The 16,117-nt window shown below is 36.0% G+C and overlaps 1 protein-coding gene across 3 annotated transcripts in view; it reads right to left on the reverse strand.

The window, feature by feature from the left end:
• PSME4 (proteasome activator subunit 4) overlaps positions 1-16,117 on the reverse strand; it is a 103,994-nt gene that overhangs the window by 51,511 nt on the left and 36,366 nt on the right. For all 3 annotated transcript variants that reach the window (XM_047069964.1, XM_047069962.1, XM_047069965.1), the window contains exons 8-20: positions 15,669-15,791; positions 13,306-13,398; positions 12,291-12,556; positions 9,884-10,070; positions 9,037-9,126; positions 7,595-7,659; positions 7,183-7,333; positions 5,026-5,124; positions 4,735-4,804; positions 4,172-4,239; positions 1,889-2,104; positions 1,232-1,389; positions 188-283 (exon numbers count right to left, since the gene is read on the reverse strand). In XM_047069964.1, coding sequence (XP_046925920.1) covers positions 188-283; positions 1,232-1,389; positions 1,889-2,104; positions 4,172-4,239; positions 4,735-4,804; positions 5,026-5,124; positions 7,183-7,333; positions 7,595-7,659; positions 9,037-9,126; positions 9,884-10,070; positions 12,291-12,556; positions 13,306-13,398; positions 15,669-15,791 — 1,682 coding nt within the window. The remainder of the gene's footprint in view (positions 1-187; positions 284-1,231; positions 1,390-1,888; positions 2,105-4,171; positions 4,240-4,734; positions 4,805-5,025; positions 5,125-7,182; positions 7,334-7,594; positions 7,660-9,036; positions 9,127-9,883; positions 10,071-12,290; positions 12,557-13,305; positions 13,399-15,668; positions 15,792-16,117) is intronic.

Below are 16,117 nucleotides of genomic sequence, written 5' to 3' on the forward strand. Positions count from 1 at the left end.
AATAAAGCCTTAAAGTTTATAGACCTAAATTCTGCCTCAGGTATTTTTGGCCTAACAATGACAAAACGGTTCAAGTGATACAGAAACAACACCAATAACAAAACCAGTGACTCGTTATTTGACTAAGACTTAAAATCATGCCAAATGTCAAAACAGCAAAATATGTAAAGTGGTTATTTTTACTTACAAGTTAGTAACTGGCTCTCCTTTCAGTGGAGGGAGGAGGTTTCCTGACCCAATTAAACAGTTGTGCACTATAGTCAGACTCTGTAGAATATCATCTCTGGAAAAGACAAAAGGTATCCTCATATTTTAGAAGACTCCAAATCCCCTTCTAACAAGAGGCCTTCTAGAGTCTAGGGTGGAGTACAAGAACCTTAAGTGGGGATATACAATATTAAGGTAAAAAAATGTCTTAAGGCCCACTTAATAATACAAGGTAATGAAATAAGTATTTACTGGTAATACAGACCTGCTTACAATTAAACAAGCTCTAAATAATCACAAGTAACAACAAGTGATTACCCTTTGTGAATCAATTCTGAATGCAATCACCTATTCACCCAAAGATCACTACCACTAACAAAAAGGGAAAACAGTGTTACAGAAGATCTCCCAACATAGTTCATCTTTCAAAAATGGACTAGCTAAACATTTACTCCAAAAAGCAGTTCAGTCATCAATTGTACTTCTTTCCTTCTCCATTCCTACTGAATTTGCTTATTAAAATTTCCTGGTATTTGACACATAGTAACTTTCTTAATATTATTTTAGGAACTTTCAAAGATTTAAACTATAAAAGTCTAATGATCTTAAATAATTGTTCCTTGTTAAAGCCTCTTGGAAATGAAAAACATCTCAGATATTTCACTAAGTAATGTTAATGTCAATAATATGAATTACAGAAAAAAAACTAAAAAAACATCTAATCTGAATCTAGAAAAATAGGCATTTCCATACACTTCCCAAAAAATGCTCAAGCTAAACTGCTAAGTAGAAGTCACAAAAAGCAAACTAGAAAAAAAAAACCAAGATTTTCTATTTAACAGGTTTAAAAATCATGAAGGAATTTGTTATACTGCTCTATATTAAATAGTTCTCTAATTGCATTTATGGCAGATATAAACACACACTGAAAATAAATCATTCGGGTACGCTACAGAGAAAGGAAAAGCACAAAGATTTTAGTCTGCAACTATGTAACAGTTCCTGGTTATGAAAGAAAACTAACCTAGACATTTCAAGTTCGCCATCACCACAGTGCTGGAGTTTGATGAGCTCAGGTTGAAGAAAAGAGTCCAACAGATAGAATGCAAAAGCCACTTCCTCTGAAGAAGGAACATGCCACTGGATGCCCAGATTCCACAAGTCCCCTGGTTTACCCCAGTCCTAGAAAAAAATAGCATTTGTTCAGCAAGTTGAGAAGTTGAAAAAAGAATATACACATGTAACATAAAAGGTCTTCCAGAAAATGTGGAAGTAATCCAAACCTAAGGTAGCAAAAAATGTACAAAAAAGGGCATGAAAACATCTTACCCCCCTTCATTATCACTCCAGAAAAAGGTCTCCCTGAAGAGCCACTCAACTCTAAGAGCAATAGTGAGTTTCTGTGAGTCTACTGAGTTCCTCAATAAAATTATATGGAATATAGAGGTTACAAATAGCATACCAACTCACTTCATATACAAACAAAAAAGAAGAAAACTAGGCCGTTCCAGGGCTATGTTGCACTTTCCAAGTTTAAAAATTCCAATAATAAACTTAATAATCTACTTTAAAGATAAAGAAGTGATACCTTTATACACAAGAAAAACTCCCACACTTTGAATCCTTAGAAAAATAGCCCAATATGTATGTACTTGAAATCTTGATTACTGACAACACCTGCCTTTATAGGAAAGTATTCAGAAGGAGGCTTGTCGAAGCCACCTGGCACACTGCAGTACTCTGTAGGGTAGATGAGTGTCGTAGAGCGAAGAAGGTGGTGTAGAAGGTTACAAGACAGAGTGTAACCCTGCTTACAGGTCAGGTGCAGGGTTCTTTGGAGAATCTTTACAAGTTGCTCCCTATAAAGAAGCAATTTCTTCCCATCCACTCGAGTAATCTAAAAGAGGAAGAAAATAGTTCAAGACATTTTGGTGAAAAGATTAAGAATCCATAATTAATGCAATGGACACAATGTTTAGCTACTAAAGTAGCCTAAAATAGTAACAGTGTCTCTTCAAATGACTTTAATTCATTTTAGGACTGTCATTTTAAGTATATTCTAACAATTCTTTTTTTTTTTTTTTTTTTTTTGGTCTAGAGAAGTAAAGTTTATTTATTTTTGAGACAGAGAAAGACAGAGCACGAGTGCGGGAGGGTCAGAGAGAGAGGGAGACACAGAATCTGAAGCAGGCTCTAGGCTCTGAGCTGTCAGCACAGAGCCTGACGCGGGGCTCGAACTCACAGACCCTGAGATCATGACCTGAGCCGAAGTCAGAAGCTCAACTGACTAAGCCACCCAGGCACCCCAGAAGTAAAGTTTATTACATGAAAAACACATAAGGGTGAAAATTGGCAAAACACCTATATTATTCCCCTATGGAAACATATATGTATGTTATTTTAAACATTAACGTATGCTACTTTACAAAAAGATCAGAAAAATAGGAAAAGGGAAAATCATATGGGACCAGTAAAATGCAAATATCAAAATAGCAGCTAACAATGCTTTTTTAAGATCAAAACACATTCTCTGAATTCAGGCTCTCATGTACCATAGTACCATCCTTTCCCAAACAGTTTATTTCTTCAGTTCCTCAAATAAAAATAGAACTACCCTACGACCCAGCAACTGCAATTGTATTTATCCATGGGATACAGGTGCGCTGTTTCAAAGGGGAACATATACACCCCAATGCAGCGCTATCGACAATATCCAAAGGATGCAAAGAGCCCAAATGTCCATCGATGGATGAATGGACAAAGAAGATGTGGGGGGTGTGCACGCGCGCGCGCACACACACACACACGCGCGCCCACACGCCCACACACACACACACACACACACACACGAGTATTACTCGGCAATCAAAAAGAATGGAATCTTGCCACTTGCAACTACGTGGATAGAACTGGAGGGTATTATGCTAAGTGAAATTAGTCAGATAAAGACAAATATATGACTTCACTCATATGAGGAATTTAAGATACTAAACAGATGAACATAAGGGAAGGGAAGCAAAAATAATATAAAAACAGGGAGGGGGATAAAACATAAGAGACTCTTAAATATAGAGAACAGGGCACCTGGGTGGCTCAATCGGTTAGGTGTCCGACTTCAGCTCAGGTCAAGATCTCACAGCTTGTGAGTTCAAGCCCCACATCAGGCTCTGTGCTGATCTAAGAGCTGGAGCCTGCTTCGGATTCTCTCTCTCTCAAATATAAATAAACATTAAAACAAATTTTTTTTTTAAATATAGAGAACAAACAGAGGGTTACTGAAGGGGTTGTGGCGGGGACATGGGCTAAATGGGTAAGGGGCATTAAAGAATCTACTCCTGAAATATTGTTGCACTATATGCTAACTAACTTGGATGTAAATTAAATAATACATATATTAACTAAAAAAAAAATTTTAAAGATGTAAAATCTACTGATAACTGATTAGAAACAATAAGAAATCTGCAAACAAACTAGTTTTACATACATATATGTATGTATGTATATGCTTTCCTTATATATTAATGAGAACTAATTAGAAAATTAATTAAATGTAGATATAATTCATAAGGAAAAAAAAAGGTCTATCTCCTCAAAGAGACAAAACTTAATTGTAGTTCTCTGTTCGCTACCCAGTGAACTAACCCATAAAGGAAAATGAAGTCTCACTGAGAGCCAAATTTAGAATGTAGACAGGGGGAAGAAAAAAAAAAAAGAATTGCCCAAATGAAAGTTAGTAATATCAGAATTAATCAGTAAAAAGCAGAGTGCTGCACATGTAAAGTCATCAACCAATATCACTCTTTTGATAACAAGAAAATGACATTATCTCATTTTGTAGCCATATCAAGAAATTTCTAAAACTTAAGATTTTTCATATTTTTATGTCAATTAAAAAAAATTGACATTCTAAAACGAAGCCAACATTTACATACTACTATTTCCTTAATCCAAAGACTTACAATACCTCAGACAAAAGTTGAAGATTCCACAGCAACTCCTTATCTAGCTCTTCTTCATTTAACACATCATCATCTAAAAATGGCAAAACAGTATCAAGGAAAGAGAACCATGTATCCAACTTAAATGCATCATTTTTCAATATTTGTCTTTAGTGTCTCTAACAGCTGAGAAGACTCTCTTTTTGAGAGACTTTTCATTCCTTCCTCATGTGGCTGAACTTGCTCCAGAAAAGGTAAAAACTCAATTTGCAAGAAAATAAACACATCAGTCAGGACTCCTGCTCCTCCAGTTCTCACAAAATAACTGATATTTTTTTATGGCAACCTCTGAATGGTTCTTGTATATATGAAAATACTAATTTAACAAAGTAAAATTTCTAAGATGTCACCTGGATGATACCTTAATTTGAGTAATCCCTGTCCCAAACTACAAGATTTAATTTAATTATTGCTTAGCTTACAGAATCTGTTTTCATCAACAGAGTTCTAGAAACCAAAAAAAAAAAAAAAAAAAAAAAAAAAAATTCACCTAAAATTGCAAATACAGAATAGTAACCTTATGACTTACTCATTGTAAGCTGAGTTATAACACTGCAGCAGTGAGGAACAAATAACTTCAAAGACTCCTCTGGGCAGCACTGAAAACAAATTTGTATAAGTAAGTTTTCTGGAAGGCCACGAATATTCAACACTCACAAAGTATACCCTAACACTATTTTCAGAGGCAAATAAGGGTTGTAAGCTGCTACTGAAAGAACGATATATTTTAAGTTATAACAAACATGTCTAAAAATAAGTAACCATATAAACCTGCTGGTTACTGATGCATTAATTCATCCAAAAAAAAAACCAAACTCACCTTTACAGCAGCACGGCACATGTCGGCCACCATGCGGCCTGCTACTCTTGTTTCAAATATATGTGAAATAGAAAAATTAAAAACTTTCTGAAGGGCGACCTATTAAGATATGTAAGAAATGAAAATGTCTTATGAGCATTTTTAAGAAAACTAAACATCTTATGAACCATAAAAGAAAAATGAGATTCAGACTATAAAAAAAACCACGTAGGAAATTTAACCATCTGAATTACAAAAATAATTCAATATAACATCAAGATCTATGAACAATCTTTGCACAAAACCCTAACGTGAACAAAACATTTCAGACACAAGATTTTATTTCCTACAGAAATATTAAACACAAAACTACAGCTGTTGGAAGCAAATGCAAATTATCTTGCTGGCTAATCCAACACAACAAAGGGAAGTTTTTGGAGTACTTAATATTTAGACTTTGTCATTCTGACAATGCTACAAACTATAAATATTTATCTCTACTCTAAAAGACCTGGAAGCAGGTTTTGAATCCTGCTTTTTTACAATCACATCACAGAAAGCAATTTTACAATCATATCATAGAACTGTCGAATGAAAGAATGGACTCTTGACATTTACAATTTTCAGGATCGTTAATCCACAACTCCTTTCAAAAGATTTTGGTTAAATGAGAAAATTTACATTAATTTCTATACTAACATATATCAGTAAATATTTCATGCATCTGTAAAGCAGTTTAGCTTTTACCCAAGATAAATACATTCAACAGTCATAATCTCAGATGAAGGGAGATGAAACATGAACAGAAGTAAAGTCTGGTCTTAAAGACCACACTATACATAACGTGTCAACCAATACTGAATAAGTGAATGTTTACAGAATATCTTGGGAGGACACACAAACTCCCATTCATTATAGTTTGTGGGTTTTTTTTTTTTTTTAAGTTCATTCATTTATTTTGAGACAGAGAGAGAGAGAAAGAGTGCAAGCAGGGAGAAGGGCAGAAAGAGAGACTCCCAAGCAGGCTCTGCACTGGTAGCTTTCAACCCTGAGATCATGACCTGAGCTGATACCGAGTCAGACATTAAACCAACTGAGCCAACCAGGCACCCCTACAGTTTGCCAGATTTTTATACTTGGGATTTAATTTCTATCATGTGATGGCATAAACAATTTCCAAAACTTTCCTCCCAAACAGTATTCAATTGATTAAAAAAATGCAGTCAATTCTTGTTATATGTAATATATTCTATAAAGTTGCTTTGAGCACTGATATAGCAAATACTGAATCACTGTTCCTAGAGGAAATGCAGGATTAAGTACTAACAAGTCTCTGGTTTTCATCAACTGATAAATATATAATTTTGCTTTATGTGTATTTAATATATATTGTTGATTCACTGACAGTGAAGTCAGCCAATGGCACTGTAACCCATGCCTGAATAAAGCTCATCTAAAACATGTTATTTTCTGTGAGGCACATCATAACTCTCTTACACTCAGAATAGTAGACAGTGCTGCAACACTACTCCTGGGGGCCATTTTAAACCACAAAATCCCCAACAAAAAGCACAAAATGTGAAAACCCGGCACTAAATAGACGTAAAACTTGCCAGGGTGCCCGGGTGGCTGAGCTGGTTAAGCACCCGATTCTTGATTTTGGCTCAGGTTATGATCTCATGGTTTTTGAGTTCGAGCCCTACGTTGGGCTCTGCACACTGACCACGTGAAGCCTCCTTGGTATTCTCCCTCTCTGCCCCTCCCTTGTTCACATTCTATCTCTCTCAAAAATAAATAAACTCTAAAATAAATAAATTAATAGACACAAAGCTTGTTTACAGTATTAGAGCTGAAACAAGAAGGCAGAGTGTGTTACATTATTCAACCTCAGCCGTGAACACGTGCAACTCATAATTTTTGCCAAATTTACACATCTGCACAAGAGCACTCTGAGTACAGATTTTGGGATTACAAACAAATTTTCTAGCAAGCAGATGAATTTGCAAATATGAAATTTGCAAATATAATGAGAATCAACTGTTCATCTTTTTCAAATTTTAGTATGAAACCAAGGATAAATGGCATGATATAATATTTAAAGTAACTTGAAGCTCAATTTTTAAAAGAACAAAGAAAACAAGATTGGGATTTAATTTTTTGCAGCAATGAGACTCTTACCATAAATATTTCTTTGGAACATTGTGTGAGGATTGTACTAAACGTAGAAGACAGACCTAATTCGACCAAACTCTCCAAATGAGTCATTTTCTCAGTTTCTGTCTCTTCTCTTGTTTGCTCCAATGTGCTACTTTCTATAAGTCCAAAACATCTAAATAATCCAAAGAAAGGATAATTTTAGCAACTAAGAACTAGTTTAACATTTTTGATGATAATTAGATAACCCTCCATTGTCATGACTATTCGAATGACAGCTATGCAATTTGTGCAGGTTCACACATCACTTGTCCTTTTATAACTTCAGAAGCTCGGTCCCAAGGACAGTAGTTATGCAGAGAGACTGAAGTTGTTTGGACAGGATAGTCATTTCTTTCAATGTCTAATAGAGAGCGGGTCTGGAGCACATACTCACCTGTCCATAAATTGTAAGACGAAATCCTCAAATTCAGCTGTGGCTGAACAAAGTTCTCGTTCCACCTATGACATTTCAATGCGGAGAAAAATTAAAAATAGCCTTTGATTTTTTTCTCAGAACTAATGAAACTCAATTATGGCCTACAAAATAGATTTAACACTACATTATTATACTGAGTACGATGAGAAACAGTACCAGTACCACATATCAATTTAGAAAAACTCAACCTACTCCTTTCCGGGAACCAAAATAAGCAGCAATTAGCATTATTTTATAAGGGCCCAAAATAGAAGTCAAATAGCCATCTTTCTCAATAACTACAGTTTTTAAACTTCTAGTGTATGTATAAAGAATTATCTTACGACTTGAATATTCAAATGACAAAATTCAAGTAGAAACATGCCTACAATAAAGAAAATAGTTCTAGAAGAATCAGTCAGTAATGAAAAAAATGTCTGTTCATTAGATGTCAATCCCATCAATACATTTATTCCTAAGCTAAAACCAAACAAAAACAAAATTTAAAAAACCCACCACTACCTTTGCTTAACAGAAAATTAAAAGTGACAAAAAATTGAAATGCACCTCCAGATGTCAGTTGTTTACAAAAATAGCCCATTTTCTAGGGCTCCTGTGTAGCTCCAGTCGGTTAAGCATCTGACTTCATCTCAGGTCATGAACTCATGGTTCATGGGTTTGAGGCCCTTGTCTGGCTCTGTGCTGACAGTTTAGAGCCTGGAGCCTGCTTCGGATTCTGTGTCTCCCTCTCTTTCTCTGCCCCTCCCCCACTCACAATGTCTGTCTCTCTCTCAAAAATAAACAAATAAAAAAATAGCCTATTTTTGACCTACAGCATTTGGTGGGTGCTCTGCAGATTATCTTACCAATGACCTGGCCTTCCATTTATATCATTCTAATCACAAAATAGTAATCTTAATGTTTATTTATTTTGAGAGAGAGAGAGAGAGAGAGAGAGAGAGAGAGAGAGGCAGGCAGGCATAGGGGCAGAGAAAGAAAGGGAGAGGCATAGAATCCAAACCATGAGATCACAATCTGAGCTGAAATGGAGTCGGATGCTAAACCAACGTGAGCCACCCGGCGCCCCACAAAATAGTAATCTGAAACTGTTGGTATTTAAACTATCAAATTTTACTATGCAGGGTGCCTGGGTGGTTCAGTCGGTAGGGCATCTGACTTGGGCTCAGGTCATGATCTCACGGTCCGTGAGTTCAAGCCCCACGTCGGGCTCTGTGCTGACAGCTCAGAGCCTGGAGTCTGCTTCAGATTCTGTGTTTTCCTCTCTCTGCCTCTCCCCCACTCATGCTCTGTCTCTCTCTCTCTGTCAAAAATTAATAAACATTAAAAAAAAATATTACTAGGCATTTACATAAAGTTACAACTCAGTTAACAATCTTTCTACAACCAGTAAGCATCCTTACTTCTGTGAGGTCACTTCTTTCTTGTAGTACAGATGAACAATCTACTAAAGGCACCAGAGTGGAAAATGTTGCTATAAACTGGAATGTGATCTGTGGGAAGATGCAAAAAATTTAACAGTAATTATGTAATTCTAATTCAAAAATACAAGTATACCATAAGCTACAATAAAAAAGTACCCAAATAAATTATCTTAAGGGAAATACCACAGTAATATTCCAGGAAATTTTTTACTTAGATTTGAACATTTTAAGATTCCTCATAATTAAGCAGCTGTTACTTTAGTAATGAAGTTACATTAAATTTACTTCCATAGTTATTTATTATGTTTAAGCACAACATTCTCCAACTCTCTGTCAATCAAAAGTTAACTTTGCCCCCCACCCAAAGATGCAACATTAATTAAGGATAAAAAGGAAATGCTTAAGCAAAAGCTACAGATTGGGGAAGAGGGAAGGTGAGCCAAAATTCTAAGTCAGGAGAGGAGTGTATAAATGGGATCTGGCATTTTGCACCCAGCAACTGTTATCATGCCCTTGTCATCAGTGTAGATGAAGGGAAGTACAAATGATCACATGCTGATTTTTAATATCTCTACTTAAAGAAAATAGTAAAAATATAGCAAGCGTTGAAAAAATCCTGTGATCATTAAATGTATCCAGATTATGGCACATTACTTCTGAAGGATGACATATAGCTCAACTAACCATCCAGAGATCTAAACTTGGGCATCTACAGACATAATCCTTTTAGCATTAACAAATTTTATATGTTCTAAACAAAACTTAACAGGATGCCAACTCACACAATTAGAACTCAGACACAAAACAGAATGATAAATATGCTTACCATGCATTTACTGAAGTCATTTGGATCCACCCCAGGCAATGCTCTCATCAACAGAGGTAGCATGTGTGTTGGACCTTCAGGAAACCATTTGCCCCCTGATACCAAACTGCGGGCTACTCCAATTACACAACTTAAAGTAGCTGTGAGCTGGTGAGGTTCTGTTAAAGTCTCTAGTGCAGGATACGTTCTACAGTTGAAAACAGAATTAAAAAAAAAAAAAAAAGATTCCATCACAGATAAAAAGGCACAATACATTAAATCTCCCAAATTCATAAACTACATGTTGGCTTTAAGACTGGTAGCTAGCAGAATCTTTTGAGTGAGTATAAGTTAACAGAATCACACACATAAAGGAAAGGTACATGTTTCCCCAATCCCCTGCCACCTCACCATGGCTCTCCATGCATATTTCACAGTGAAAAAGAACATAAACTGGCAAGATCTAGCATTATTTCAGTCAGCTGAATCTACTTCCCTATGTCAATAGGAATGCATCTAATCTAATGGTCAGTGACTATCAGAATTCAGGAAGAGCAGGTGATAATTATCCCACTCTTCCCTTTTATTCGAAAAACAATCTTTACTAAAACCCTGAAATTTCTCTTATACTTTTTAGAAGACTGGTATTTTAAAATTGGAAATCTGCTCTAGGAACATAGTAGAAGATTCCTGACACTAGAGTGCATAAACAAGGGAGAATAATACAAATACAGTCTTTGATCATCAAGTAAAATACAAGGCAAGAACATTCACTCTTTGACAAGTGATTTCATTTTTGAGAATCTATCCTGTGGGGGGTGGGGGGGAGTCTAAAATGCAGTCATTTTAAATTTCTCTTACACAGAAAAAGTAAATAATAAAGGAAATTTCATCATAAGTAGAAAAAAAGAGGATTTGGAACGGGGTAAAAAAAACTAACAAACCTATGCTTACTTTAAAAGATGAAGAAAACAAACCAACTCTTTAACAGAGGGGTTGGGACAGAGTAGAAAGCGCCTAATTTCCCCATTCTATTTCCTAATTAAATTATATGTACTGGGAGAGTTTCAGTGCCCCCAAAGTGCACACAAAAAAGGGAGAGGTTTGGAAAATGAGGTAAAACTTGAATATTTATGGCAATGGGGACAGGGCCAAACCAAGAGGTTTGGAAAATGAGGTAAAACTTGAATATTTATGGCAATGGGGACAACTTGAATATTTATGGCAATTTATAAATAATGGAGACCTATTTTAGTCAAGATCTTTTTTTTATCTTTTTAATGTTTCTTTTTGAGAGAGAGAGAGCGCGCAAGCAGGAGAAGGATGAAAAGGGGGGTGGGACAAAGGACCTGATGCAGGATCTGAGGCGGGCTCTGCACGGACAGCACAGAGGCCAATGTGGTGCTCAAACTCATGATATATCATGAAATGAACTCGTGAAATCATGACCTGAGCCTAAGTCAGACGTTCAATCAACTGAGCTGCCCAGGCACCCCAAGATCTTTAACAGGATACCTGTCTCCAAGCAAATGTGCCCAATTATGCTATTTCAATGGTAAGTAAGATAATAGGCTGTCATGTACATTATCACTAAAGGACCTTGCACAAATCTATTTTATGGAACTCAAACTGTTAGACCCTTCTTAGCCCTAAAAAACTAGTATTTTTTTTTTTTTTGAGTAAGACATTAAAAGAGAAATCATAAAGCTCAACTTCAGACAGCAGAGGAATTAACAGAAAGCTTAAGTATTATTATAGAAGTTCAGAAGGCCTATAATGTGACAGTGACTAGGCAAACAGAAAACTTGTTACTATTTCAACATACAAAACAAAATGAATGTAATAAAGTCTACATTGTGGAAATAATACATATAAGATTATATAGTACATGAAAATAATAAAGATAGTCAAATTTTCTTCTGTATCACTGCTTCTAAGAAATAAAAGAAATCCAAAATCACTGCCACATTCTCAATATTTAGTGACACTCACATTTTGATGTAAAAGCAGTCAGAGCTTGCTTATTTGCTTGCTTGCTTCCTAAAACAATTTTATTTTTAAGTAACCTCTATACTCAACATGGGGCTGAAACTCACAACCCCGAGATCAAGAGTCACATGCTCCATTGACTGAGCCCACCTGGCACCCTTACTTTATTAAGCACAAACTTCAGAAACTAAAATTTGCCAATAATTCAAAAATATTTTATCCATTTAGTATCGATTTTCTTTTCTCTTCAGTAAACCTTTATCAAGCTACCAATCATTAGGTTAAAATGCCTTGCTTCTCCTCTAGGAACAGGAATAAGTAGCAAGAGAGCAAAAGAGAAGCCACAGAAAAGACAACTAAGTAGAACAGCAGAGTAGAGGGAAGAGATAACCAGAACGGCCGGCCAAGTCTTCAACCAAACATGTAAAGCTACACTTACCTTTCAAGTACAGGGGGTATTACTAACTCAGGTCTCATGAGTGCAAGATTCTGCAGAGCCTGTGCTGCTTCTAAACTACCAGTTTTGCTAAACATAGCCAAGAGGACAGGTTGAATAATGCATCGTACAAAGTCTGTAACATCTTGATCAGTAAGCTTATGGCTATCAGGCACAGGAGTTAACCAAGAAGGCTTCTTGTATCTTTCACGATGCAATCTTCTAACAACACTGTTTGGCAACCGCTGAAGTAGTTTCATTAACTTGTTCTGGGGACACAGAAGCAAAAAGTCCAAGGTAGGTTTGATTTCCCACACAGATAGTTATGGTTCCTTTCTACAATCCAAGTAAAATTTCTTAAAATAACAGCTCTTACAATCTATTACAAGCACCTGCATAGCATAACTAGATAGAATAAAATACTTTATCAATTAATTACTGATAATAATAAATATTTGTTTTAAATGTCAATTTTATTTTTTTTTAAATAAAGTTTATTTTTGAGAGAGAGCAAGCACGAGCAGGGGAGGGGCAGACAGGAGACAGAGAATCCCAAGCAGGCTCCATGTTGATCTCCATGAGGAGATCTCTTAGGCTCGAACTCACTAACAGTGAGATCATGACCTGAGGCAGGACACTTAACCGACTGAGCCACCCAGGCACCCCTCAAATGTCAATTTTATTTTGTAGCACCATATGAACCTTCCATTACATGAAAAACTATTCTAACCAGGCAATGTGGAAAGAAAACAAAATCCAAAACCAAAAACCACACTGACTGTACTTTCTATTACCAGAATGTGACATTTTGTCACCAGTTACTGGACCAGTATTATCTTATTTTTATGTTCTATGAACACAGTATCTTAGTCTGAACTTAATCAGCTACATATAGCCAAAAGTTATACTTATATGAAGGACAGAAATAGTATTACAGGTTGCATAATAGGCAATAGTTATGTGTGACCATAACTTTAAAAAGTTCCAAACCCTACAATAAAAAAATGAACATACTCACCAGCCAGCGCCCATTATTTGAAGGGTGGTAAAAAGATGTGATGCTGTTAAACAAACCAGCCAAGTGTTTCTGTACTAACTTACTTGGTCCACCCTATTCAGATAAAAGAATAAAAATATCAGTACCCTCAGTACCCTGGAAAATTGAAGGGATCAATAGGCCCAAGCCTACATATAACTCTCCAACATGGTGCACATCCATCTTGATGAGAAAAACCAATTCTACCTCCAAATAAAAGCCAAAAACAATTTGCTAGTAAACTTCCCACAATCCTCAATTCAAAACACTCTACTAAAAGTAAGGGCAACCTACTGAAACCAAATTAGGTAACTGCAAAGACACCTTTCAATTTAGGGTATCAGCATATTTTACTCTTCTGCAGTGAAAAAACTTTTGTCAGTAAGAGAGTCTTAAAATAACCAAGAGTGCTAACATCCGGCATAAAAAGCATTCCTTAAATGATTTGAGAAGTGAATTTCTTATTGCAGGAAATGAAGATGTGAGATTTACATAAATGGATTCAAATATTTTATTATTACTCCTAAATGTTTCAAATGATTAAACCTGTGGTATGTGACCACATTTAAAAAAATTTTTTTTTAAATGTTTATTTATTTTGAGAGAGACAGAGAGAGACGGACAGACAGAGTACGGGCAGGAAAGGGGCAGAGCGAGAGAGAGAGACACACATAATTCAAAGTAGGCTCCAGGCTCTGAGCTGTCAGCACAGAGCCCAACACAGGGCTCGAACCCACGAACTGTGAAATCATGACCTGAGCCAAAGTCGGAAGCTTAACCAACTGAATCACCCAGGTGCCCTTGACCACATTTTGACTCAAAGGAAAAATAGTTTTTTCTCAATCTATTACCCAAACAAACACACCAAACAACAACATGACCTGGGGGAAAAATGAGGGAAAAAGTTAGTATTCAATCTTATCAAGTTGAACAGCCCTGAGGATAAAGAACTACAGCTTGGTCTTGAAACCTTCTCTCTCTCTCAAGATGATCTTTCAAGAAACAGCCTAGACCTAAGGTAGACTGTCCAGTTACACGAGGAACATGTCTTCCTGCTGAAATGAAATCCACGTTCATGTTCCCAATTTAGAGTAGGTCAACTGCTAAAGAGACCATAATAATTCCATAGCAAAAAACAAAACAAAACAAAAAAAAAAACCAACAAAAATTTCAAAATCCTAGCATAATAATTAGCATTTTTTATTATATTCAATATTCATATCTAACACAAAATAAACATGTCAATGGGAAAAACTGTATGAGAAAGAAGAGCAACATGAACTAAAATAAAGTTGATACTAATCATGATATAATTCTGTTGCTCCTAAAAAAAAAAATTGCTGATATAACATAGTAAACATCCAGATGTTTTTGCTCATTTGGAGTATTATAAAGAAAATAGGATTTTCCTATTTAATAATGAAATTGCAAAAACGGGGGGAGAATGAATTTCGTTTTTTAATTTTAATGTTCATTTATTTTTGAGAGAGAGAGAGCGAACAGGGATGGGGCAGAGAGAGAGAGGAGACAAAGAATCTGAAGCAGGCTCCAGGCTCTCAGCCGTCAGCACAGAGCCCGATGCAGGACTCTATCCCTTGAGCTGTGAGATCATGACCTGAGCCAAAGTCAATGCTTAACTGACTGAGCCACCTAGATGCCCCTGAATTTCTCTTTTTAATCTAAGAATAAAATGTAAGAGCTAAACTTCTCACAACCATCCTGCCTTATCCACAGAAAAAACAACAACGAAACAACATAACCTGGGGAAAAATCTCAAACACAGAATAATAATTTTAAAAAGAGAGAGCTGTAGAAGGAGAATGAATGACAATCCAGAAAATTACAGTATGAAATTGTTTTAATATTCTTATTTGGAAGAGGACACTGAAATCCAAGCATGTGGATATATTTTTACTTTCCTTCAAGGATGTCAGTAAAGTAATCCTCCATACTTCTCCCTTCACCAAGATTACTTTATTTAATTAGCTTTGTGTTCAGTGCCATCTTCAACACTGAATGCATTAGTACTGAGCATATGCAAAACCCCAAGTTCTAATCCTTTTATCACTATCATTTATCATTTATCACTATCAACTTGACCTTTTATCTGTGAGATTGTTAGACATTCTAAATCTCTCAAAACTCTAAACCCTGACTCTATTTTTAGGATTCATTGGCTAGAGAGATTTATAAATGGTGTGTTATGACTACATTCTGGGTCTGAGAAACATTAGCTTACTACATCAGAAAATATCGAAGAATCAAATGACCAACTACGATACTAATATAGGCTTATGTTTTTACATGGTTAACACAAAATTTAGAAGAACTAATGTGTTACAAACCATCATGGCGGTGATCCATATTACAGCATGTCCTATATCATACGCATTTGTTAAAAATCTTGGGACTAACACTTGACTGCTTCCCACTGGGAGGTTCAAGCTTCTCAGGATTCTCGTAAATATCTTTCAAAAGAAAAAAAGAATTAAGAATAAATATTTATAGGTATCAAGTAACTCCTTAAATAACTGAAGTGATATATATTAGTGTTGGTGCATGTATTCTCACTGGATCAGTTTTTTTTTTTTTTAAATTTTTTTTTTTTCAACGTTTATTTATTTTTGGGACAGAGAGAGACAGAGCATGAACGGGGGAGGGGCAGAGAGAGAGGGAGACACAGCATCGGAAACAGGCTCCAGGCTCTGAGCCATCAGCCCAGAGCCCGACGCGGGGCTCGAACTCACGGACTGCGAGATCGTGACCTGGCTGAAGTCGGACGCTTAACCGACTG

This window comes from Lynx rufus, unplaced genomic scaffold (genome assembly GCF_022079265.1).
Source record: "Lynx rufus isolate CCGP_SWC_20201006 ecotype Redwood Valley unplaced genomic scaffold, mLynRuf1.p SCAF_8, whole genome shotgun sequence".
NCBI lineage: Eukaryota > Metazoa > Chordata > Mammalia > Carnivora > Felidae > Lynx > Lynx rufus.